At 39.5% G+C, this 27,063-nt stretch overlaps 1 protein-coding gene across 1 annotated transcript in view; it reads right to left on the bottom strand.

Annotated features, from left to right (window-relative positions):
* Positions 1-4,283: 4,283 nt before the first annotated feature.
* col7a1l (collagen type VII alpha 1-like) overlaps positions 4,284-27,063 on the bottom strand; it is a 265,380-nt gene continuing 242,600 nt past the window's right edge. The window contains exons 94-96 of the mRNA XM_078419535.1: positions 18,367-18,537; positions 12,363-12,527; positions 4,284-8,911 (exon numbers count right to left, since the gene is read on the bottom strand). Coding sequence (XP_078275661.1) covers positions 8,889-8,911; positions 12,363-12,527; positions 18,367-18,537 — 359 coding nt within the window. The 3' untranslated portion in view covers positions 4,284-8,888. The remainder of the gene's footprint in view (positions 8,912-12,362; positions 12,528-18,366; positions 18,538-27,063) is intronic.

Raw genomic sequence — 27,063 nt, 5'->3', positions numbered from 1 at the left:
CATCTGGTAATTTCAACTCCTGACTCTCCTTTAGTATTTTTGTTGGTGCTAGACAAGTTATATCAACTATAGTGCAATGCCCAGGCTGTCAACCTCACTAGTCTGAAAAACAGCATTTCCTGTCTGCAGTCTCTTGTGTCAGCATTTCTTGCTTACTCACAGGGCAACCAACATTTGAAAAATCCTGTTTCCACTGAAACTATGCTATTAAAAAGGTCATCACCCTTACTCCATCAGCCTGAAGAACGATCCCAACGGAAAATGTTGTCTGTCACTTCTCTCCACAGATATTGCCCGATCTGCTGAGTTCCTCTAGCACTTTGTGTTTTGCTCAAGATTCCAGAATCGGCAGTTTCCTGTTTGCCTGTCTTCTCCACATATTGTTCATATCCAAGGTTGGGGATTCCTTGCATTATCAACAGCTTTTATGTAACCAAACTGACTTTGTCGTGTTGTTGGTTTAATGTACCTCTAAAGCTGCAGCAAGTAAGAAATTCATTGTTGCAATCCCGGTGCATGTGACGACTATTCTTGAGCCTTTAAAATGGTCTATGTCCAGATTTATCTTGGTGGATGACGTGGATGGACCACATTCATCTGATATATCGCAGGCAACCAAGGAAATAGTGTGGGAGGAGATATGGAGTGGCACATCACCCCAAATTTACAGGGACATGCATTTATATCAGTATCTATGTAACAGTGTAATGCAGGCTATTCTTCACCAAGACAGTCTTCACTGAGATCTGTGACCTCAAATACTACCTCACATGTATGCTTGCACTTCTCCCCCAAAGCCATGGGCACAATCACTCTCAGCTTCCTAGCCTAGCGATCATTGCTGGCCACTGTTGCTTAACTATGCCACATCCTACTGGTTTGTTATTCACTGCTTCATGAAGGAGACTATGAGCTTTAGTGTCGTTTAGAAATACAGTGTGCAACCAAGTCCGTGCCGACCAGCGATCACCCGGACACTAGTTCTATCGTACCACACTAGGGACAATTGTTTACAGAAGCCAATTAACCTACAAACCTGCACGCCTTTAGAATGCGGAAGGAAACCGGCGCACCCGGAGAAAACCCACCTGGTCACAGGGAGAATGTACAAACTCTGTAGATAGCATTCATAGTCAGGTTCGAACCCGGGTCTCTGGTGCTCTAAGGCAGCAACTCTACCGCTGCACTACTGTGCCGCCCTGAGAGAAGACTTCATACTTATCCTTCACACAGGAGCAAGCTGAACAGGCTTTGAGAACATGATATAATTGTAGGCTTCACCAATGCATTGGCATTCATAGACAGCACTCAGTATTATTACTCTTACTATTACTTACATGGCAAATGCCTGCCAGGAGTACCTGTTAAGTTCTGGAAGACCTCGGCGGCTTTCGTGCACAGAGAACATGTCTCCTGTGGGTAATGCCACCAGACTATCCAGACCACCCTTATCCCTATATTGGTGAGCTGTGGAGAACTGTTTCACCTTTTTCTCATCATTGTGCCAGCCTTTATTGATATTCAACATTGTAGCAGCATTTGTATTGATGTTAGATTATTATTGTCATAAATACTGAGATACAGGGAAAATATACATCATATGATTTGCAGGATAGCACATGAAACTTTTTTTCATTGTATCTCGAATGTACATCAGGCAGTGCAAAAGAGAAATTAAACAGAGTGTAGAAGATAGTGTTACAGCTAAAGAGAAAATGAAGATTGAATGCATTCAAGAGAGAGCTAGATAGAGCTCTTAAGGATAGCGGAGTCAGGGTGTATGGGGAGAAGGCAGGAACGGGATACTGATTGAGAATGATCAGCCATGATCACATTGAATGGCAGTGCTGGCTCGAAGGGCCGAATGGCCTACTCCTGCACCTATTGTCTATTAAAAAAAAATCAAGTAGTTGGAAAAGTGCTGATTGTATTGTCATAGATTAATTGCATCATACAATGGAAATTGGGCCTTCGTCCCAAATTGTCCTTGCCAATCAAGATGCCCATCTAAAGTTGTCCCATTTGCCCATATCTGACCCATATCCTGCTAAACAACCAATCAATATATCTATCCAAACGTCTTTTAAATGTTATTGTGCATGCTCTTTTAAGTATTGGCTCCAGAGTTTGCTGCTGCCAACATCTGCATGGTCTTGACTGAAGAAATGGTGAAATTGATAGATCATCGTTGTACAGAGAAACCCAATGAACTATTTTGGGAATCTTGGAATGAAAGATTGTGATCTTATGGGATTTATTAAATAACTTTTAAATAGTTTATTGGCCAATACCTCTAATAATGTTACAACCTCTCAATATTCCACCAAAATCTCAGCATGAATTAATAGTATTTACCATTGAGACAACTATAACTATGAGAATCATGGTATTAGAAGAATACTAGAAATGTTTGCGATACAATGAATTAAAGCTCCCAAAGAAAGAGGGAACTGTATCGTGATGGAATAACTGGTTTGGATTCAACCACACATTGCAGACGAGAAATTCAGAGGTAGCATATTAACACTTTGTACCAGCTTTATATCAAAGGAAGGAGAGGAAAGTTAAAATAACTATATAATAGAAGGACAATGGCCAAAAGTAAGCTGAATGGATATTAGGTCTATAGTTTATAGAGAAATCTATGGATAAATTAGCCCAATTCATAACTCTTGTTTGTAACAATAGTTTGTGGTAAGAAAGGCCTTGTAGTTATTAATGTTTTACTTTTCTCAAAAGGTTTGGCAGATGATTGATTTAATTTGCTTTGATTTGTAGAAGTTTGTAAACTTTGGCAGGGGAAGAGAAATGACATTCTGGCCTTCCATCACAGTGAGGAGGTGACTGGAGGAGACTCACTGTGATGGATGTTTCTTTTTTTTGTTGTTTTGTGTTGGTTGTGATTGTGTAATTGCTTATTTTATTGCTCTTATTGTTGGACTGTGGGTGACGAAATCTCGTCCAAAAGACTTGTTTTTTGGATGACAAATAAAGGTAATTCTGATTCTGAATTCTGAATTCTAAAGAATATAACTCATGTTCATTTCTTTGAGAATATACGATCGATTAATTCTAAAGACTCCATGGAGTATAGCTTATGGATTTTACAATTTATAGTTTAATTCTATGTGTTAAAATAAACAACTGCTCGAGAAATTACTCTGCAAGATTAAAATGAAATTAATTTCAGTTTTCTTCCCATTTCCCTTTGAGATGATGATTCATGTCATGGGACAAATTCCTACAAATCTCTGCTGCTGCATTCAGATGGTAATTCTTAAATTGCGAACGAAACAATAAATATAAGTGAAGATAGAGGATATTACTGTTTATCTTAACACAGATCTATTGCATCTTTCTATTTATACTATCTATATGTTGAACGACTCTAACCTCAACTTCCTATGTTCCAAAGGAAAAAGTTCCAGCCAATCCAGTCTTTCCCTATAACTCAAGCTCACACGTTCCGTCCGGTAACATTGTGGTGATAGAAACAAAATGCTTGAGTAATTCAGTGGGTCATGCAGCATCTCTGGAGAAAAGGAAAAGGTGATGTTTTGTGTCGGAACTCTTCTTCAGACCAACTGAAGAAGGGTTCCGACCCAAAATGTCACCTATTCCTTTTCTCCAGAGATGCTGCCTGACCTGCTGAGTTACTCCACCATTTGGTGTACATCTTCGGTATACACCAGCATCTGCAGTTCCTTTCGAACAAAGATGAATCTCTTCTGCACCCTTTTCAACTTAATGACATTATTTCTATAACTGTAGCAAAGACATATACAGCTGTATCATGATGTCCCAACTTTTGTACTTAGTATTCAATAAAATCAAGCAATTTGTGCTACCCTTTCAAGTTCGGTCTTTTATTGTACCACCTATTGTACTCATGTATGGTATGATTGCACTAATGTATGTTACGGTCTACCTGGATAGTACACAAAACAAATCTTTTCACGGTATCTCAGTACTCGTGCTAGTAATATACCAATTGTTGTCTGAACTGTTCCATGAAGTGCAGAGAAAGTAAGCTTGATGGCAGCAAGTGCACACTCACAAAATGCTATGTTGTACCATTAGTATTGGACTGAAAAAACAACAAAGTATGTAATGGTCAGCACTTCGGTTTGGCAATTTAAAAATTCGACATCAATAGTTGGACTTCATTGGAAGAATGGGTGTTTTGCTGTACATAACATTTTATTGCAGTTAAAGTTACAAAGAAACCAGCACAGTGCAATACACAAAAACTGTTCTTTATTTCAATTCATGATTTTTGCCAGCTTTCCTCATGGGTCTATATTTGCCTAAATCATTTATAATTCCAACATTTAAGAGCAAACATTCCAATGATTAAATAACCATATCCAGACATCATCCTTAGTCATTCACAAAGCTAAAATAAAACTAATGAATTGCTAGTCATAGCTAGATTAAGTTCTACATCCAGATGTCAAATGGTTTTGTGATTCATTTCCATAACCTTCATACGTTCAATTTCTGGAATTTGTTTCATTAATATTCAATGAAAACTAATAAGCCAGTAATGAATAGTAAATCCTTTCACAGATTTCAAGTGATTACAATTATTGGGAATGTGTAACAATTCATGTCGATGCTTGACTCTTATTGCTGTGATAACTAACAACCTGGGGAATTATACAGTTAGATGATCTATGAAGTATGTGAGTATGTTTTCTGTCCTTTATAGATTAAGTCTAATTAAATTCTGGCTGAAAGGAAACTTGAGGTGACAGCAGTCTTGCCATTCATTTCCACCTGTAGCAGCTATGGCTCCAGTAGATTAATACAGGCTGTGTAGGAAGGAACTGCAGATGCTGGTTTAAACCAAAGATAGACACAAAATGCTGGAGTAACTCAGCGGAACAGGCAGCATACCTGGAGAGAAGGAATGGGTGACGCTTAGGGTCAAGCTGTTCATAAGTCTTTCATCCATGATCTCTTTCTGCAGTGGACGGTGAAGATCATGGACGAGGCAATTTGATTGGTGATGGCAGAAGAATCAAGATGTATGATGAAGGAGCACCTACTAGGGAGATGGTAGGAGTGGAGAGGATGACTCAAGTGTGGAAATAATATGGAGAGGCTCACATTCATTTGTGGAGAAAATGAAAAGGAGGTCAGTCAAGTACTGTAGATGACGGGGATCACACAGTGAGATGATTGGGAAAGGGATCAAGAAATCTGTTGAGAGGAAAACCCTTTCTGCATTTTAAAGTAGCTGATTGCAGAGGGATAATTGCATAAATGTAACCATTCTTTCAAAAAAGACAAAGTATTCGATGGCAGCTGTTTAGCTAGCTCTAAACAGAAAGGAGTGAATGGAGGTAAATGGGAGTAGATAACATGAAAGGCAGAAGATGGGAAATAGTGTCTCACGATGATCACAGTTGGGATTCCGACTTAAATTTTGGAATAAACCAAAACAATTTCAGGCCTAAGCATGACAACAAATAATTTGTAGGTGGGTGGATGTGGCAAAACCCGATACTGGAATGCATATTGATTACAAATGAATTAAACAAAAGAATAATGAGTGTTATCAGTTTCGATAGGAGCCTAGATGGAAACTAGATGTCAAAATGTGGTTTAAGTGCAAAGAGTTTGGAGTTTAAGAATATACCCACCATTATAAATGGTTAATAAGGCTATTAAATAAAATAAACCAAGCACATGATTTATTTCCAGAGGGGATTAAATTAAAAATAGAGATATTATGCTAAATTTGTATTGAACACTGTTGGTCACCATATCATGAGAGGGAAGTAGAGGCACAGAAGATAATAAAGAGTGACAAAGATGATATCAGAACTGTGAGCTCAGATCATTAAAGATAAGAATGAGTAGGCTGGTTTTCCTTTGACTTAAAAATAAAGGGTTGAGTGGTTTCCTAATATAGGTCTTTAATATTATTAAAGTATTTGACAGATAAACTTTCTATTTTTGGGGAAAGAGGAAATATAGAGGTCGTCAGTATAAGCAAATCAAGTGAGAGATCTGGATGAACCTTTTAAAATTAGAATGGGTAAGCTGACCAAATGTCACAATATATTGGCAAATCTATAAATGAACAAAACCATAAATAAATCGGTGGGCGATCTTCGTAAAAATTTGAATATGATATATCATATCATATCATATATATACAGCGCGGAAACAGGCCTTTTCGGCCCACCAAGTCCGCGCCGTCCAGCGATCCCCGCACATTAACACTATCCTACACCCACCAGGGACAGAGAGGATCTGGAAATTATGCGCAACCTGGAAAGACATTTTACATTTTAAATGAGTGATACATAGTGAGCCAACAGATGTTTATTGACAGTCTTATGGTGCAAAATCCAAATATGTGCCAAATGATGTGCACATGCAGAGTAAGTGGGGAAAAATTAGTGCTGTTAGTGCAGGATGGGGGAGTATGGGGGAGAGAGGCAGTAATGAGGTGAACCAGGATTCTAAGAGTGGAAAAAATCTGCACTGAGATCTGGACAGGACATTGATGGGAAGTAAGGAGGTTTCTGAGTTACAATAGGTTACTCGAGTGAATGCGGTCGCAATGTCATGATGAGGTTGGAGAAATGAGTGAAGGTCTCGGTGGGTAGGGATATTAGGTTGCAAGAAAGAGCTGATATAGATGGTGAGTATTTAACTTGGAGCAGAAATGCGTGATGCCCATTTCCACTGACCCATTCTCGTTCAGACACATCCCCATAAAAGTTACTTCGAAGCATGTTATTTTGACCTGTTTATGGATGAGTAGCCAGCGCCATCTGGAGGCCACACATATGTAAATGTAAATCGCAAAGTTGACATCCAAACAGGTGCTTGCTGTATGCCATTGGATGTTAATAAGCATGTCCATGACATTCTGTGCTACAGATGGACAGAGGACCTGGAAGGAAAAGTGTAGACTCTGCAAACATGTGTTAAACTCCAGATTGCACTTTGTAAATAGTTTTCCAATAAAATTATGGCACAGAAGTGCAACTGGTAGAGCTGCTGCCTCACGGCACCAGAGACCTGGCTTGATTCTGATGTTGGATACTGGCTGTGTGGAGTTTGCATGTTTTCCTTGTGACGATGTGTGTTTCTTCCGGTTGCTCCCACATCCCACGGACGTGTGGTTTGTAGGTAATTGGCATCTAATGTGTGTAAGCAGCAGACACAAAAGTTGGATAACATGGAAAGTGTGTAGTCAATGGATGGTGTGGACTCATTCCATGATGTATCTTTCAATCAATCAATCAAAAAAATAATTTCACATAATACTTATAAACGGTATGCACCACTAGTTCAAGCAATAGAATAACAGCTCCTAAGTAAATATTTTTTTTTTAAATCTAGAGAAAAAAGCATGCAAATAGAAAGAAAATTACCAATTACCTGACAACTGGGAAAAAAATCAAAACAACACAAAGGGGACAGGTAGATAGTGTTATTATATGGGTGTATAATGAGAAATTTTCAAGGAATATCAAGAGACAATAGTCAAGGGTGTTTAATTGTCATATGTACTAAGCAATGATCATAAGCAATGATCCGCTGTCTTAATATGTATTAATCTACATATGTTTATAATTTCACCTAGTTTAACTCCTATTTTTCTGTATTTCTTCACCTGCATTTTAAAAAATGTAAATAACACATGGTTTCATAAAATGGAAATACTATCTGACATTCAGCAGATTACTGCTTCTATAATACTATAAGCTTTGATTTAGTTTCCTCATTAATTTGCCTGATCAAAGTGCAGCGTACATGATTCAAAGCCTGCAGATGCTAATTAGTAAAAGCATCTGACAGATATACTAGTTACTTATGTCAAAAAAGTAGAAAGCAGAAAAAGATGTATGGTACCCTGATACCCTTAACTGTAGTATTTTGCACTCAAATTACTTAAAGCTCTTAAGTATTAATTTATTAGTGAGTGATCAGTAAATTATCAAAAATAATACCTATTAGGTATACTACCATAGCAGTCTGTATTTTTTTGTGGAGGTTAAGGATATTTGTTATTTCCTCTTTCTCTTATCCAGTGACATTTTATATGCAGCCAGTTCTATTATTCAGTTTATTTCCCTGTCATTTTTTACGGAAAAAGCACCATGTCTTTGCAGGGTCACAATCTAAAATGGAGCATTGTGGTGGTGTGAATTGTTAACAGTAACCCATGTCACTAGTTATATATGTTAAATGCATAATGTGTAATGTGTGTAATAGTGTCCCTTACTAATACATTTTAGAAGTGATCTGATTTGCTGAGTATTCATTCACAAAATGCTGGAGTAACTCAGCAGGTCAGGCAGCATCTCAGGAGAGAAGGCTACATTACCAGATTGTGTCAATTTGATGTTGGAGTGAAAAAAGCGTACTTTTTTGAGGTTTTTTTAAACAAAGTTTTTTGCCATTTAAAAAAATTATTTTGTATCCCTATAATTTGACCGTTATCAAACATTTGTCTGTGTATCATCTTTCAACTTTTATTTTGTTTTGTTTCTCTAGATAAACCATGGACGAAAAATGAAGCATACCCTCATACCAACATAAATTGCAAAATTAATGATCATTGTTTCTTCCAACATTTACGAAAATATCACAAATGAATCGATTTTTGAAAAGTCTAAACAAAAATAAAGTCAAACACACAGGTCATTGGTTCACTGATGCACAGCAATCGAAATTGCACAGCTGTCCCCTAAGGTCTCACTCTCTGCAGTTAGATGGCTTCCTCCAATTGGCATCTGTCAGTTTTACTGAGAAACTTCATCTCCATTTTATTCAACGTCTCCCTGTTTTCTTTCTTGAGTGAAGTACAGTATATTGACTATCAATTCTTTATTGGCACAAGAAATAAAAATAAGGAATGGTCATTCTTCCTCCTTTTTTAATCCTGTGATAAGGAAACGGAAATACATTTATTTTCAATGACTTTTAGAAAAAATCTTTGCGTTATAAATTATAATATGCAAATCAATCACGAGAGTGCGTTTGACTTAATTCAATGAACCCACTGTTATGAATTAATTTCTGTTTTCCAAATTGTTTAGGAGTTTTATGATTTACAGACCTAAAGAGAAGTTAGAATACTTAAAAATTCTGTCAGTAATGAAAATTGTGAATGATTAGATTGGTAAGGTAAGTGCAGAGATGAAGTCCAAAAACTGATAGGATGGTGTGCGGAAAACAATCTGGCTCTGAATCCTTCCAAGACAAAAGAACTCATAATAGACTTCCGAAGACACAATATGGGCTACACACCACTGCATATCAGCGGGGTTTGTGTGGAAAGGGTCCCTGCCTTCAAGTTCCTGGGCACGCATATTGCTGAGGATCTCTCCTGGACCACAAACACCATAGCGGCAGTCAAAAAGGCACAGCAGCAGCTCTACTTTCTGAGGATCCTCAGGAAGAACAACCTGCAAGAGCAGCTGCTAGTGACTTTCTACCGTTGCACCATCGAGAGTGTGCTGACGTACTGTATTTCTATGTGGTACACCAGCAGCTCAGAGGCAAACAAGAAAGCCCTTCAGAGGGTCATCAACTCTGCAAAGAAAATCATTGGTTGCCCACTGCCCTCTCTAGAGGAACTTTACTCCCTCCGCTGCCTCAGCAGAGCAGCCAACATCCTGAGGGATCCTTCCCACCCTGGTCATCAGCTGCTCCAACTGCTGCCCTCTGGTAGACGGTTCAGGTCCATTACATCACGGACTAATAGACTCAAGAACAGTTTCTACCCCAGTGTCATACGTGAGCTGAACACTGCCAGACACTCACATAAAACTGAATGTAAGGAACGGAACTGATCGGAACACTGTCAGTTACTTGTCAGAAAACATAAGCCTCAATTTAATACAAGTTTACATTCTACTGCACTTATATTGTTAACATTTGCTAAACTTATTACATGTTACAACCGACCGCACCTTATATTTAATTACATTTTTCTTTTCTTTTCTTCTTTTTTTAAACGGCACTTGCAATATGTTAGCTCTCATTGCTGTGCAATAACTTGCTGTCTTGATTGCACTGTACACTGCCTCGACCGTATTGTAATTGTTTTGTCTATATTGTATTAGAGGTCAGTTTGTTTAATTCAGTAGATTAGGTTTAGCTTGTTATGGATAAAGGTTTATCCTTTGTACTGTCTGCTGTGTGTGATTGCATCATCTGGACTGCTTTAATTTCGCTGTACTTTGTGTAGTGACAATAAAGGTTTTTTACAATTTTTACAATTTACAATTAAATCCATTGCAGGAAGGTTCAGGGTAGAATCAGGATCTTGAGATTTGGGTAGAAACATAGTTTGCGGGAATCATAATCAGATTTGGACTTTTGGTAGGGAGAAGGGATGGTCGATTTGAAGTAAAAGTTGGTGCATGATATGCTTGAAGGATGGAAAAGAGCTGGTGAATTGTGGAACCTATCATAAGGGGCAAGTTATTAATCTGAACTGAATACCAGAGCACCCATGTAAAACTCACTGACTTCATTCGCACCCATGCAGATCTCACTGACTTCATCGTGTGTAGGAAAGAATTGCAGATGCTGGTTTAAATCAAAGGTAGACACAAAATGCTGGAGTAACTCAGCGGGACAGGCTGCATCACTAGAGAGAAGGAATGGGTGACGTTTCGGGTGAAGAAGGGTCTCGACCCGAAACGTCACCCATTCCTTCTCACTGACTTCATCGCACCCATGCAGAACTCACTGAGTTCATCACATTGACGATTGCATCGGTGCTACCTCCTGCACCCATGCAGAACTCACTGAGTTCATCAACTTCACGACTAATTTCCATCTTGTACTCAAATTCACTTGGACCATCACCGACATCTCCCTACCATTTCTAGATCTCACTGTCTGTAACACAAGAGACAGACGATTGACTGACATCTGTAACAAACACACTGACCCCCATAGCAATCTAGACTACACTTCTTCCCACCCTGCTTCCTGCAAAGACTCTATCCCCTACTCCCAATTCCTCCATCTACGTCGAATCTGCGCCCAAGATGAAGTGTTCCATACTAGATCATCCGAGATGTCCTCATCCTTTAGATAATGGGGGTTCCCCTCTTCCATTATAGATGAGGCTCTCACTAGGGTTTTGATATCCTGCAGCTCCGCTCCTGCTCCCCCTCTCCCCATCCGTAACAAGGACGGAGTCCCCCTTGTCCTCACCTTCCACACCATCAGCCGTTGCATACAGCATATAATCCTCCAACATTTTCGCCACCTCCAACGGGATCCCACTACTGGCCACATCTTCTCATCTCCACCCCTTTCTGCTTTCCACAGAGACCGTTCCCTCCGCAATTCCCTGGTCAACTCGTCCCTGCCCACCCAAACCACTCCCTCCCCAGGTACTTTCCCCAGCAACCGCAGGAGATGCAACATCTGTCCCTTTACCTCCCCCCTCAACTCCATCAAAGGACCCTGACAGTCTTATCAAGTGAAGCAGAGGTTCTTTCACAACCTTCTCCAATGTCTACTGTCTCCGCTGTTCCAAGGGTCAACTCCTGAATATAGGTGAAACCAAGCTCAGGCACAGCGATCGTTACGCTGAACACCTCCGCTCAGTCCACCTTAACCTACCTGATCTCTCGGTTGCTCAGCACTTCAACTCCCCCTCCCATTCCCAATCTGACCTTTCTGTCCAGGGCCTCCTCCATTGTCAGAGTGAGGCCCAGCGCAAATTGGAGGAACAGCACCTCATATTTTGCTTGGGTAGCTTACACCCCAGCGGTGTGAGCTTTGACTTCTCTAACTTCAAGTAGCCCTTGCTTTCCCTCTCTCTCCATCCCCTCCCCCTTCCCAGTTCTCCCACCAGTCTTACTGTCTCCGACTACATTCAATCTCTGTACCGCCCACTCCCCTGACATCAGTCTGAAGAAGTTTCTCGACCCGAAACGTCACCCTTTCCTTCTCTCCAGAGATGCTGCCTGTCCCGCTGAGTTACTCCAGCATTTTGTGTCTATCCTGAATGCCAGTTCAGATTGCTCCGTGATTCGGGACAAGCTCAGACAAGTTCCCTTTAAGGTACATTGAGGCAGCCTCCAATGTCCAAGAGTGGCCTCTGGACCTGTCATCGGATGTCACTGGATGTGTCTGGGCATCTTCATATGTTGGTGCATCAGAAATACGAAGGACCAAGAAGGAAAATTGAAAACACTGATCGATGTGGTAACCCCCCAATTTCTTTCCTGAGCAACTTTCCGGAAACTTGATTGCATTTCAATAGATAAATATAATTAACAGAATTTCTTGTTAATTATCACTGTCCAGTATTAAAATCCTTAAATAGAGCAAATCCTAAAATAAAATCAGATTTTTTTTTTTACCTTCCATACATCTATGTACGCATCCTTGTTTCGAAGGGAAGCGATTGCCATTTCCACCACAGCCACTGTACACAAATGGTCTGCATTCATTAGCTTCATCAGAATAATACCACAGCAATTCATATTGTGAGCAGGAACCTTCATCCATTGGCTCGCTGCAAGGAGCTATGTGCATACAAAGAAAGAAAGACAAATTTTAATTGAAGTTGATTTGATCTCAGGGTGCTGTGAAACACTTTGCTCTTATGAGATGTCAAAAATGTACAAATTTGGTGACTGCACTCAGGGGCCATGGTCGGTGAAAGCATTTTAAATATGTCTTGCATTTTGCCAGGCTTATAAACTTATACCAGTTGATTAATTAACTCATTTGCACACTAACTTCTAATTTTGGCATCATTCTATTGTTGAAGAAACTTCCGAATGTACTGTACCCATGTAGATCGAAGGTATTTATTCACAAAATGCTGGAGTAACTCAGCAGGTCAGGCAGCATCTCAGGAGAGAAGGAATGGGTGACGTTTTGGGTCGAGACCCTTCTTCAGATCCAAAACGTCACCCATTCCTTCTCTCCTGAGATGCTGCCTGACCTGCTGAGTTACTCTAGCATTTTGTGAATAAATACCTTCGATTTGTACCAGCATCTGCAGTTATTTTCTTACAGTACCCATGTAGATGCTGAGTTCTTATTGTTGAGTGTAGCCTTGGGATACATTTGATGCTGGAGTCACACTTTCACAACAACACATTTCTGTAGCACCTTTTTCACTTTGTAAAGTAGGTGTTTGATGGCATGGTGCTTATGTTGCTCAACTAGTCCTCCAGGGACCTGGAACAGGTTTGTCCTGTATAGCATCACTCTTCTTGAGAGTTGTCTGCGCTCACTCATTCAGAGGGCATTTCATCATACCCAGAGTAGGCCTTGTAGATGGCTACTTAGCACAAAGTCTCTGACCAGATAATTAAACTGACCAGTTAACAAGAAGATGTCACATCTGGATTGAAGAGCCAAATGACCAGTTTATCTATGACTTTAGAGAGATTCATACCTCATAATCGTAGCCAGAGGTTTTTTTTCCCAAGTAGATAGATCTCTGCTTCTCAAAAATGATGTATAACGTCAGTAAAAATGTCAGTATAACGACAGCAGGAAAATGCACGGGTAGGTCATTTGTCTCTTTTTTTAACCTATCTGGTCAAATTAAAGACCCTTGTTATAGAGATAGCACCAATTAAGATGTGGTCTAAGTTGCTGGGAATATTTGAGCAAAAAACAAACTGGAGGAGGAGCTTAGCGGGTCAGGCAGCATCTGCAGAGGGGATGGACGGACAACATTTTGTGTCGGGAATATTTGTTAGATGGTCTCAAGAGCTGCTGTGGGAATATTTATTGGGTGGTCTTAGGGCCCATTGTGGATCAAAATTTGGAAAAGTGTCAAACCTGTAGAATATTAAACCGAGAATCTGAAGTGTTCTTATGGATTCTTGCTTGAAGAATTATACCATTCATTTAAACCAGCAATACTAATTAGTGGAATGTGACTTGTTCTTAAAGCCATTCATCCAAGAATTTCTATCTGTTAATGTGCTTTCCAAGAGCTGTTGCTTTTTAAAGGATGTGCCTATTAAGTCTTATTCATTCAACATAAATCGTTGGAGACATATTTAAGAACATAATGAAGGATATATATTGAATTAGATTTTATTTCAACAATTAGCACTGTCATGTCAGGTATTTCAGAAGATCATAGGATTTTAGTTAAATTTGATAAATATCAGAGTACAATTGGTTGTTGAATCAATCAGAAATATAATTGCTTCCTGTTATTTCCTTTAAAGGGTCTCGCAGTTCATAAAAGGAAATTAAATGCCTGATATTTTTAATTCAGTTTATTAGATATGTCAAATAGAGTTTAATTTATTAACTATATATGCATAATTTATTCTATAATATATATGCATAATTTATTAATGGCCCTGATATTTATACATAATTTATACTGGTGAATTTATTGAACGATTTTTTATTACCGTTAAGATCGAGGATCTCACCTTACTAATCCATGCTATTAGGTATGAAGATTGATGAGCATGAAGCTGTCAGGTACTGTATACACCATATAACCGACAGTATAATTTATATATTTTAAATCAGTTTGCTCTTGTGCCATGACTGATTGTTTCTTGATTTCAAGATTCGGCAGACTTGAAATCACATCCAGTCTTTCTTGTTTTATAAAGTAAAATACATGTCTAGGGTGGATGGAAAATGTACAGGTTTCTCTGCCTGGTTTACTACTGCCATCTATACACTAAAACTCTTGTTTGTTTGTTTATTTGTTCCTGAACTACAGCCAAAACGGTACACGATAGTGCGGCAATTTAAGGCCCACCTTACTCACTGCCATCCCTTTGTGCTAGTGGAAGAAGTTTCATTGAAATCGGTGTTATATTTTTAAAGTTATTCACATTTTAAAGTTTAAATCTATCTCCTAGGGAGGGAGGGGGAGGGAGGGAGGAGGTTGAAGGGAGGGTGGGAGGGGGGAGGAGGGAGGTAAGGGGGGTTGAGGGGGATGGAGTGGTGGGGGAGGGGAAGAGGGGAGGTGTTGGAGGAAGGGAGGAGGGAGGGGGAGGGGAGGGGAGGAGAGAGTGAGGGGGAGGGGAGTGGAGGAGGGGAGGGGGTGAGAGGGGAGGGAGAGGGGGGGGGGAGAGGGAAGGGGAAGTGGGGGAGGAGAGAGTGCTGCACCAATGCGGGAGAGGTTTGGACCCAACGGTCCACGCCCGTCTAGTAAGGATCTTAAACCTTTATGGAATTTGTCAGTGACTGACTGCAACAAGTGCCATACCACCATACCAGGCAGTATGTTAAACATTTGTTTATTTAGCCAGGAAAAGAAAGAATACATTATAACCAGAATGTAACCAAACCTCAATCAGGACCCCACTCCAAATGACCTCACAAGGCATTGAGGCTAATTTTGCTGCTCCATCCTGCTTGATATTTTTCATCTGTAATCTTTCTTTTCTCCCAATAAATGTACATCACATTTTTATTTCCGATGACATTTCCTCACGCACTAAATCCATTTTCAATGTATTGGATTTTAAATGCAGCATCACGAGAATCTGATTGATTCAACAACAATCTCCCCAGGGAGATCTTACTTATAAAGACAATTAAATAAATAAATTGCTATCTTCAGCAACATAAGTTTATTACAGTTTTTTAATCTTATTTATATTTCTACAAATAAAAGGAATGTATAAGTTGGATCCTAGGATAGGGGATTGCCAAAGTAGGCATCTTTGACCTCTCGTCAGAGCCTCATCAGTCTGAAGAAGGGTCTCGAACCGAAACATCTCCCATCCTTTTTCTCCAGAGATGCTGCCTGTCCCTCTGAGTTTCTCCAGCATTTTGCGTCTATCTAGGCATCTTTGAAATTGTATGGTTGGTACTATAAACCATAACAAACTCCTTCAAGAAAATCATGTTTTACTTGCTTCTTTGGTTTACTTGCTTCTTTGTTTCTGCCACAATTCCAGAAGAGGAATTTCATACTCAGACTATTTCTCTAACAATAGACAATAGACAATAGACAATAGGTGCAGGAGTAGGCCATTCAGCCCTTCGAGCCAGCACCGCCATTCAATGCGATCATGGCTGATCACTCTCAATCAGTACCCCATTCCTGCCTTCTCCCTATACCCCCTCACTCTGCTATCCTTAAGAGCTCTATCCAGCTCTCTCTTGAAAGCATCCAACGAACTGGCCTCCACTGCCTTCTGAGGCAGAGAATTCCACACCTTCACCACTCTCTGACTGAAAAAGTTCCTCCTCATCTCCGTTCTAAATGGCCTACCCCTTATTCTTAAACTGTGGCCCCTTGTTCTGGACTCCCCCAACATTGGGAACATGTTTCCTGCCTCTAATGTGTCCAATCCCCTAATTATCTTATATGTTTCAATACGATCCCCCCTCATCCTTCTAAATTCCAGTGTATACAAGCCCAATCGCTCCAGCCTTTCAACATATGACAGTCCCGCCATTCCGGGAATCAACCTAGTGAACTTACGCTGCACGCCCTCCATAGCAAGAATATCCTTCCTCAAATTTGGAGACCAAAACTGCACACAGTACTCCAGGTGCGGTCTCACCAGGGCCCGGTACAACTGTAGAAGGACCTCTTTGCTCCTATACTCAACTCCTCTTGTTATGAAGGCCAACATTCCATTGGCTTTCTTCACTGCCTGCTGTACCTGCATGCTTCCTTTCATTGACTGATGCACTAGGACACCCAGATCTCGTTGAACTCCCCCTCCTCCTAACTTGACACCATTCAGATAATAATCTGCCTTTCTATTCTTACTTCCAAAGTGAATAACCTCACACTTATCTACATTAAACTGCATCTGCCATGTATCCGCCCACTTACACAACCTGTCCAAGTCACCCTGCAGCCTTATTGCATCTTCCTCACAATTCACACTACCCCCCAGCTTAGTATCATCTGCAAATTTGCTAATCGTACTTTTAATCCCTTCGTCTAAGTCATTAATGTATATCGTAAATACCTGGGGTCCCAGCACCGAACCTTGCGGTACCCCACTGGTCACTGCCTGCCATTCCAAAAGGGACCCATTTATCCCCACTCTTTGCTTTCTGTCTGTCAACCAATTTTCTATCCATGTCAGTACCCTACCCCCAATACCATGTGCCCTAATTTTGCCCACTAATCTCCTATGTGGGACCTTGTCGAAGGCTTTCTGAAAGTCGAGGTACACCACATCCACTGACTCTCCCCTGTCAATTTTCCTAGTTACATCCTCAAAACATTCCAGTAGATTTGTCAAGCATGATTTCCCCTTCGTAAATCCATGCTGACTCAGAATGATCCTGTTACTGCTATCCAAATGCTCAGCAATTTCGTCTTTTATAATTGACTCCAGCATCTTCCCCACCGCTGATATCATTACATGAACCTTTTTGTTTTCATTCTTTCAGTGCAGAGAATGAAAACCAAAATCATTGCCAATGCTGGAACTTGCCCCCCACCTCTCCTCACCAGGCCTCCATATGTTGTTAGCATGCTACTGTAAAAAGGAAAAAGTTGAAAATTACCAGGATTGTTTCGGGATGGTTGCATTGTGGAGCATTTTGGCTCCACATGCACAATTTCACATTACATGAATAATAATGCTGGCTAAACCTCAGGAATACTACTGTGAAAAATGCCCAGAACTGCCCAGTCTAATTCCATCCAGAAATGATCTTAGCATGATCTTCCCTAGCTGCAATTGTAATGTAATCACATTGCACCTAATAAAATAAGTACATCTTGATTCAATTTCTATTTTTTTGTTTCTGTTTTACAACCCAGAAACAGGCATAACGCATCCTAATTTTCAACCCCCTTAAAACAAGGTCAATTCATAGAATAATTTTAAGCTCTGAAAGTGGCGATAGTGTAAAGAAAAAAGAATATCTACACATTTCTGAGAGTTCAACTTTTGTTAACTTTTCAGATTGGATGTTCTAATTTTCCAATAAAATATAGAAATCTTTTTGGATATTCTAAATGTTACACATTGGCAATGACTCCAAGATCCGAATTAATTTTCTGTGCTTACTATAACCATAGAAATAAGTTGAATTGAGAATAATAGCTGGTGGAACAATGCATTTTCCTGATGGGTTATTCAAGTAATTTCTCCAATTACTCCTATTATCATTTCATTATTCTTATCAAATAGCTTTGCCAAGTAGATCTTATCATGTGATAACCCCAGTGATTGTTTTCTCATGTCAGTTTAAAGCTTCTCCTCACATGTTCCAATGCATTATCTGAAGATGCTAACTATAGAGTTAGAAGTGTACACCAACACTGTGGTTATTTTGCTGGACTAGTAATTCAGGGTTTTAATATAAATTTTGAAGCTAGGACATCAAATTCCAACTTTGTACAGAAATGAGAATAAAATACATTTTAAATATCCTTTACTATACCTGTGGTATGAAATTGTGTTATGTTTTGAAATGTAACTTCATCTTCAAATTCTTCTTCACTGTCTTCTTCATTGGCCTTTCTGTCTTTTGCATCGTTTCTGCTTTCTGCACCTTTTTCCTGGGAGTTTTCATCAGAATCGCTTGTTCTAATAATCAAATGGAAATCTCTTCCTGATCGAGAGAGAGCAAGATGAAGCAGATGTAACACCTTAATCTATCTTTTAGAAAATATGCAAATTATTTTGTACATAGTTGCCAGATTGTCCATTAAAGGAACCACCACAAGGGATAAACCCACTTAATCTTGTCTTTACTTCTGATAGATGCATCTGTTTATGAAAGCATTGGTGGAAAAGGGCCATGTGGTCTTTTTGCTCCCCATCTTCACACCAACGATACTATCATGTAGAAAAAAGGAACTGTTGGTGTTGGTTTACACAAAGGATACAAAATGCTGGAGTAACTCAGCAGGTCTGGCAGGATCTCTAGAGAACATGGATAGGTGGCGTTTCACATCAGGGCCTTTCTTCAGACCTTCATCAGTCTGAAGAAATGTCGCCTATCCATGGCCTCCAGAGATACTGCCTGACCCACTAATGAACTCCAGCACTTTGTGTCCTTTTGATTGATTTATATTTTATTGTAATAATTGCAGAGAAAACCCAAACCAGCCTATTTGTTGCCTAGTTGGGTTTTGCAAGGACTATTTGATTCCCGACCCCATCGTAGTTGCCTTGGTTTAAAAATAGGTGAAAGACCAATTTGAGAGGTGAGGTGACAATAACTTCTCTTGACATCAAGGCAACCTTCGACTAAATGTGACATCAAGGAGGCATTGGTAAAATTGCCTGTGGTACTCTTACAATACCTCCAAAATCATGACTTTGGTCACGAATAAAAACAAGGTTTTGGGCAGAACATTGCATTTCAAAGCGGAGGCTCACCACCACTTTCTCAGGGGCTTTTAGGAATGGGTGATAAATGCTGACCTTGACATTAATGCACAAATTCCGAAAAAAAATGTAAGTAAAAAAATAATGAAGAATAACTGGTCTAAACTAAGTAATAGGTGGACAATTCAGAATTTATGCAGTTGAAGGTATGCTTTATATTATTGTCCTCATCAGTCTTTCCCTTTCTGTTTCCTTCAGATGGAAAGATCTTACTGTAATAATGTAGTTGGTACTTGTTTCCACTTTACATTTAACATAACATTCTCGAACATTGCCGATCCAAAAATGATGGATGAGGTTTCCATGGTAATAAATATGTAGTTCATATTTTTCTGTAATGAATGACTCTAGTAGAATTACATTCTCAAAGACTGGAATATTTCAACACAGTGCATCTCTGTAATTTTGTTGGTGGATTGTTAATTACATTTAAATCTGAAACGTGCATATTCAAGATAAAAATAAATTTCTCCCCAGTTGAGTATTTCTCTTTGGTCAAAAAGACCCCCATAGGATTATGAATCAGATTTCCTAAATGCCAACCTAGAAACACAGCAGCAAAAGGGAGGTATTCAACCACTGGACACTCTTCATCTACACACCTTAATTTCTATAACCCTTATTACCTCACTAACAATATATCCTTACATATATTGTAAGGATATTGTAAGGGCGGTACGGTAGCGCAGCGGTAGAGTTGCTGCTTTACAGCAAATGCAGCGCCGGAGACTCAGGTTCGATCCTGACTACGGGTGCTGCACTGTAAGGAGTTTGTACGTTCTCCCCGTGACCTGCGTGGGTTTTCTCCGAGATCTTCGGTTTCCTCCCACACTCCAAAGACGTATAGGTATGTAGGTTAATTGGCTGGGTAAATGTAAAAATTGTCCCTAGTGGGTGTAGGATAGTGTTAATGTACGGGGATCACTGGGCGGCACGGACTTGGAGGGCCGAAAAGGCCTGTTTCCGACTGTATATATATGATATGATGATATGATATCCTAATTTAGAAGTTTTGAAACTTTTAATTGATTCCTAGTATATGAGAATGATCAGCCATGATCACATTGAATGGTGGTGCTGGCTCGAAGGGCGGAATGGCCTACTCCTGCACCTATTGTCTATTGTCTACACACACTGAACTTTTTCTCTCATTAATTATTTTGTTCACAGTGTACAATGTTTACATATTCTGTTGTGCTGTTGCAAGTTTGAATTTCATTGTTCTCTCTGGGACATATGACAATAAAACACCCTTGACTTGACTCTTGACTAGTGTCAACTAATTTTTGACAAGGGAAGTTTCAGAGTTCCATTAGTTTCTGTAAGGTGTGCTTTCTGACATTGTACCTGAAGGTCTCAGTTCTAGCATTTGTGATTTTAAGATTAAACCCTTTTTCTGTTTCACTATAGAAAATAGTTTCTTTAATCATCTGAAAAACCCCAATTAAATTATATTTTATCTTGTAATCCTTGAATATAAAATTTGAGAGATCAAACCTTTCTTCACTATTTTATTATTTATCATATTCAATCAAGTATGAAAATGACAGAGACGTCACACAGTGACTTCAACCAACTCCCTTAACCCAAGAAAATGGCAATAGTATGTTCATTCCATAGCCATTTCACAATTGAAAAAGAAGATGAAATCAGACAGGGTCTTTGAGGAATATAGAGAAATTAGGAAAGAAGTTAACCAGGTGATTAGAAGGGCCAAAAGAGGATATGAAATGTCTTTGGTGAGTTAAATTAAGGAAAATCGCAAGGCTTTTTATACCTACATTAAAAACATGAGGGTAACCTTGGGAAGATAGGACTGCTCAAGGATAAAAAAATTTGATAAAGGAAGTCACAGGGTGTGGGTGAGATAAAGAGGAATTTGCACGTGTATTTACCAAGAAGGACATAGAAGACAGTGAGAGCAGTGTGGAGAATACTAATATGCAAGGACAATTTGAGATCATGAAGGAGGTGTGGCTTGGGCTCTTGAAGAGGTGGATAAATTCCCAGGGCATGATGGGAACAATCCCAGGTTACTAAGAGATGAGATAATAGGAGCCTTGACAAAATTCCTTGCATCTTCTCTAGCCACAGGTGAGGTCCCTGAGGACCTGTGAATAGCCGATATTGTTCCTCTGATTTGGGGGTTCCTCTGATTTGGGGGGGGGGGGGAGGGGGGGGGGGGGATAGTACAGAAAATCCATGGAACGTTAGGCTGGTGAGTCTTGCGTGAGTGGTAGGAAAGCTATGGAAAAGGACTCTTCTGGATTGGATTTACTCCCATTTGAAAGGGAATGGGCTAATTTGTGACAGTCAGCATGGCTGTGTACATAGCAGGTCACTAACTTGATGGAGTTAGAAATGAGGATAGGGTGTAGGATGTTGTCTATATGGCTTTTGGTAAGGCATTTGATAAAGTCTCCTCATATAGTCCCTCTGATCCAGAAGATTAAGATGCATGGATTCACAGTGACTTAGTTGTATGGATTCAGAACTGACTTACTCAGAGAGGACAGAATGTTGTGATGGAAGGGTGTTATTCTGGCTGGAAGTCTGTGGCCAGTGGGGTTTGTAAATTTGCAGATGACACCAAGATAGCTGGAGTTGTGGACAATAAAGAAGGCTGGCAAAGTATACAGCGGGATGTAGACCAGCTACAAAAATGGGCGGAGAAATCAAGTCAAACACCAGAAGCCTTTAAGGTGAGGGGGGTAGGTTTAAAGGACAAGTGCGGGCAATTTTTTTTCCATAGTGAGTGGTGGGTGCTTGGACCACATTGCCAAGGGTGATGGTGAGGCAGATATGATAGTAGCTTTTAAGAGACATAGATGGGAACATAGATATGCACGGAATGGAGGGATATGGATCATGGGCAGGCAGATGAGATTAGTTTATCATGGCACCATGTTTGGCACAGACATTGTGGGCCAAAGGGCCTGTTCCTGTGTTGTACTGTTCTATGTTATAACCAGCTTAATGTTTCAATTATTGAGATAGCTTGTGTCATTGGGAGTGTATTTGATGTATGTGTGGGTTACTGAAATCGAAACATCAGCAGTAGCTTCCCATTGTCATCTATTTTACTTTACTGCAAAAATAAATATAGGTTTGAAGTGTTAAGTTATTTAATCTCATTGCTAGGTTCTTATGTTCTTATATTCTTGACGAATTTGTTATGACCGTCATCATTTTGGAAGTCTGTTGAATCACAGTGATATTAAGATACTAAAAAAGATGTTTGCATTGAAAATTCCATTATTACAAAAAAGGCCATTTTTAAAATATGGCTGTTCAATTATAAATGATCCTATGTTCTTTTACAGTTAGCTGTTCTGTACAAAGTGTACAGTGGTAGGCTCCATAAAGTGCTCCAAGGAATATTATCATCTCATTTCTCCTTGTCTATAGACACGTGGCCCTCCCTGTTTAACCTGCATGCATAACCTGTAGCCAGAGATATTTACAAATTGCCTGGCTTGCTGAGTTCCTCCCATGTGTGTTTTTTTTTTTACAAACTAAGGTTCGTTGTTGTTTCTCCTTCTGGAAGCAGTTGAATTAAACAACCATACCTGCGCAATATAAAATTTGGTCTTTTAATTTAGATATGATCACTCGACTAGTTACTATAAGTTGTTGTAATCCTAGGGAATATGACGGGCTGCAAGAACAGACAATGACATTCAGGTTTTTAAGAAAAGAAAACGTTTCTATTTTCCAAAGATTATAATCTTGTCAACTAACTGTAAGATCTCCCATTGTGACCCAGTATCAACACATATATCAGGGGTGGCCAAACTGCGGCTCGCGAGCCACATGCGGCTCTTTGACCTTTAATATGCGGCTCGTGGAAATATGTTGGCTGAGCTCCTTTTTTCATCACAGTTAATATAAAAGGTAAATAAGAAAAAATTTCAAGCTTTATAATTATTTACTGGGTATGAATTGAGACCCCATTGGAATAAAACGCAAGTTTGATGTTCATGGTTAGTAAAAATATTTAAGAATTTAAATCCTGATTTTAATGCTAAATCTGAGCGAGGCATTGTTCTTTAGTGCTGGGGGAAGGAATGGTGGGAGGCAGAGGGATTAAAGAACTTTCAGGTCAGCAAGGGTTACAGAGGAATGTCAGAAGACTGAGGTCATGGGTAAGGGGGTTAAAGATTTGGGTGCGCCGGGGAGTGAGAGTGGTCACAGGTGGCTTAATGAGTCTAGGCCCGACCGCACTCACTTCAGTGTAACACAAGATGTTGTACTGTGCAGACCTAGTTGGTACACTTCGGATACAAGTTTTATCTGTTTGTCATAAAAATATTACGATAAGACTAATTTTGTAAGGTGGTATCTGATTAAAATATCTCTAATTTTATTGGTTTGCTTTTTTTTAACATATTTTCCTCCATGTTTTGACCTGATATTTACTAAGACAAATAAATATCATTAAAAATATTAAGTTTTCCTTTTTAGTTTTAGTTTTGGCAGTCTAATTTTATGTTACTGAAATGCAAATTCGCACATTTTTCTTAGAAGTTCCCGTAGTTTATTACCATATTAAATACGCTCAATATAGTTAAAACAATCATCAGTCAAGATTTTGAAAACATTTGGTATATATGTGTACTTTGTGATTACAGTTTAAAAAACTGCATACATGAATAAATATTATTGCATACATGCATTTGTTAATATTTATATAAATTTTTTGTAACAAAATGTGTATGTAACAATAAAAACGTATGTGTAAATTTTGTTCATGTCTTGCGGCTCTCAAACATCTGAACTTTATCGTATGTGGCTCTTACATTAAGCAAGTTTGGCCACCCCTGACATATATGTTTGTGTGTGGTTGTGATTACTTCCTGAACAAATGTTTTGGACTAGTGAGCAGTTATATATTGTAATCGTAGTTGAGAATCACATTTCTCCCTTGTGATCTAGTTAAATGCATGTATCTATGCTAAAATTTGGAATTTTGTAATAAAAGTGAATAAGAATCCAGACTGCAAGATTTCCCAGTCATTTTTATAGCAAGTTTAGTGTGCTATCGGGAGCTGTCTGCTGCAGATCAAAAGGTTCCAAAATTCAAATGTAGCACATACAAAGCAGATTTTAGCTTTCAATGAAAAATATTCTTTAATATTCAACTTCATATATTTCTACAGTGCCATGACCATTGTAAATTGACCTCAACATTTCACAGGAGCATTATTAACCAAAATTCGATGCTGAGTCACATGGGATAAATTATGGTTCATTGCCAAAATAACTTAGTTGAAGAAGTAGATTTTAAAGGAATTTTTAAAGGAGGAATGTGAGCTGGAGAATCTGAGAGGGTTAGGAGGGAAATTCCAAAGTTTAGGATCCTGCCATTTGCAGTTTATGCTCAGTGGCAAAGTGTTCAAAATTGGGAATGACGAATGTGCAGTTTAGCTATTATGACAAATTCTGAGGCTGGAGGTATTATTGACAGGAGAAGAGACAAGATGAAGGAGAGATCTGAAAACAATGATCAAAATAGAAACACTGTAATGGATAGGAACCCTGAAATAAAAACATGTTTTTTATTTGGTAGTTCAAAAACAGTATTATCGTATTAGCTGATAGGTGTGGAATTTCCATGTGCCATTTTTAATGTATTGCTTCATATAATCTCATTAAATTCATTTGTGTGCAATTCAACAAACTCTTAACTTAATTTTAAATTAATTTAACAATTCATTCAAATTCCACACAATTTAATGTGAACAGATTGACTACTGTGCTAAAGGCAGCACAGGAATTTCAAGCCCTTATTCAAGATTCAAGATATCTTTATTTGTCATCCAAAAAACAAGTTTTTTTTGTTGTTTTTTTTTTGTCAGACAATTTATTGAAATTAATAAAAAATATATATAATGCACAATTGGCAATGCCTTGTTGCTTATTGTCCTAAATGGCTCCTATTACTCAAATGGGAATAAATCCTATCCCAAAGAATCCTTTCCAATGGGTTTCCTACCACTGACGTGATGCTCAACAGCCTATAATTCCCTGAATTAATTCACTTCTTAAACAAAGAAATTACATTAGCTACCCTCCAGTCCTCTAGGACCTTGCCTGTGCCTAGAGAGAACGTACAGATCTTCGGCAAAGCTCTTGCAATCTCCTCCCTTGCCTCTCTCAATAACCTGGAATAGGTCATATCAGGCCCAGGAATTTATCCACCTCTTCAAGAGTCACAACACCTCCTTCTTAATTTCAAACTGCCCATGCATTTTACTATTTTCCACACTGATCTTACAGTCCTCCATGACCTTCTCGTTGGTGAAAACAGATTCAAAGTACTCTTAACACTTCCCCCACATCCCCTGGATCTGAGCACAAATTCCCACTTTTATCCTTGAGCAGTCCTACTTTCTCCCTGGTTACCCTCTTGTTTTTAATGTAGGTATAAAAAGCCTTGGTAATTTTTAAATCTGACTTGCAGAGTCATTTTGGGGAGACTATTGAATTGAATTGAATACTTTATTATCACATGTGACCAGTCACAGTAAAATACTTTGCTTGCATACCCAAAGTATGCAAATAGTCGCCCATAAAAGGCGCTTACAAAGTCCCCCCTCCGCGCCAGTTCCCTCCCCCCCTCATGGTGGTCCCCCCACGCCGGGTCCTCCATTGTCCATTGTTCATAGAACAATTCCATTGTACCTCTCTAATATTTGAGCTCTACTTATCATCTCAGCAGATGAATCTTCCAGTATGTACTGTTTGAGTGCCACCATGAAATTGCCCCTGATTAGTAGAGAACTCTGCCAACTCTTTTCCATCCCTCTTTATCACATCGGCAACATCATAAGATCATAAGTAGTAGAATTAGACCATTCGGCCCATCAAGTCTGCTCTGCCATTCAACAATGGCAGATCTATCTATCCCCCCTAACCCCATTCTCCCGCCTTCTCCCCATAATCTCTGATAACCTCGAAACCCTGGAATGTTGAGTTGCCAGTCGTGTCTCTTGCATCCACTTTTTCGCAATGGCTTCAACATCATATTCCAAAGCACCAATCCAGACTCTGAGTTCATCGGCCTTCCCCACAATACTTGCATCAGTCCACCAGCTTCACCACATTCCTTCACATCTCTCTAACTGTCCTTCACGTGAGACTTACTGATCGTAGCCTGTAACTTCCCAACACTCCTTCCAATTATCATATCATATCATATATATTCAGCCGGAAACAGGCCTTTTTGGCCCTCCAAGTCCGTGCCGCCCAGCAATCCCCGTACATTAACACTATCTGACCTACTACTACTCTGGCTCCTACCTCCATGGCCTCCTTAGTTTAAACCCTTCTGAGTTACACTAGTGAACCTCCCTGCAAGGATATTACGCCCCCTCCAGTTCAGGTGCAACCTGTCCCTCACTTACAGGTCATCTTTGCCCTAGAAGAGATCCCAATGGTCTAAAAATCTGAAACCTTGCTCCCGGGGATTCCTGAACCCTCTGCCTACTCCCATTTATGCTGCCTTTGGAAAACAACCAACATTAGCAAGCAACACTCACACCCCATTCTCTCCTCTCCCCCGGCAGGCAGAAGATACAAAAGCTTGAACGCACGTAACGCCAGATTCTTTCCCGCCGTTACCAGTCTCTTCAATGGACCCTCATATGCTTGGGAGGAATTCTCACTCATCCAATCTATCTTATTGCAGTCCTTGCACACTTTCGTCTGCACATTCTCTGCAGCTGCAACAGTACATTCTGCA

Source organism: Rhinoraja longicauda, chromosome 23 (genome assembly GCF_053455715.1).
Source record: "Rhinoraja longicauda isolate Sanriku21f chromosome 23, sRhiLon1.1, whole genome shotgun sequence".
NCBI lineage: Eukaryota > Metazoa > Chordata > Chondrichthyes > Rajiformes > Arhynchobatidae > Rhinoraja > Rhinoraja longicauda.
This window is presented reverse-complemented; position numbering and strand designations above follow the sequence as displayed.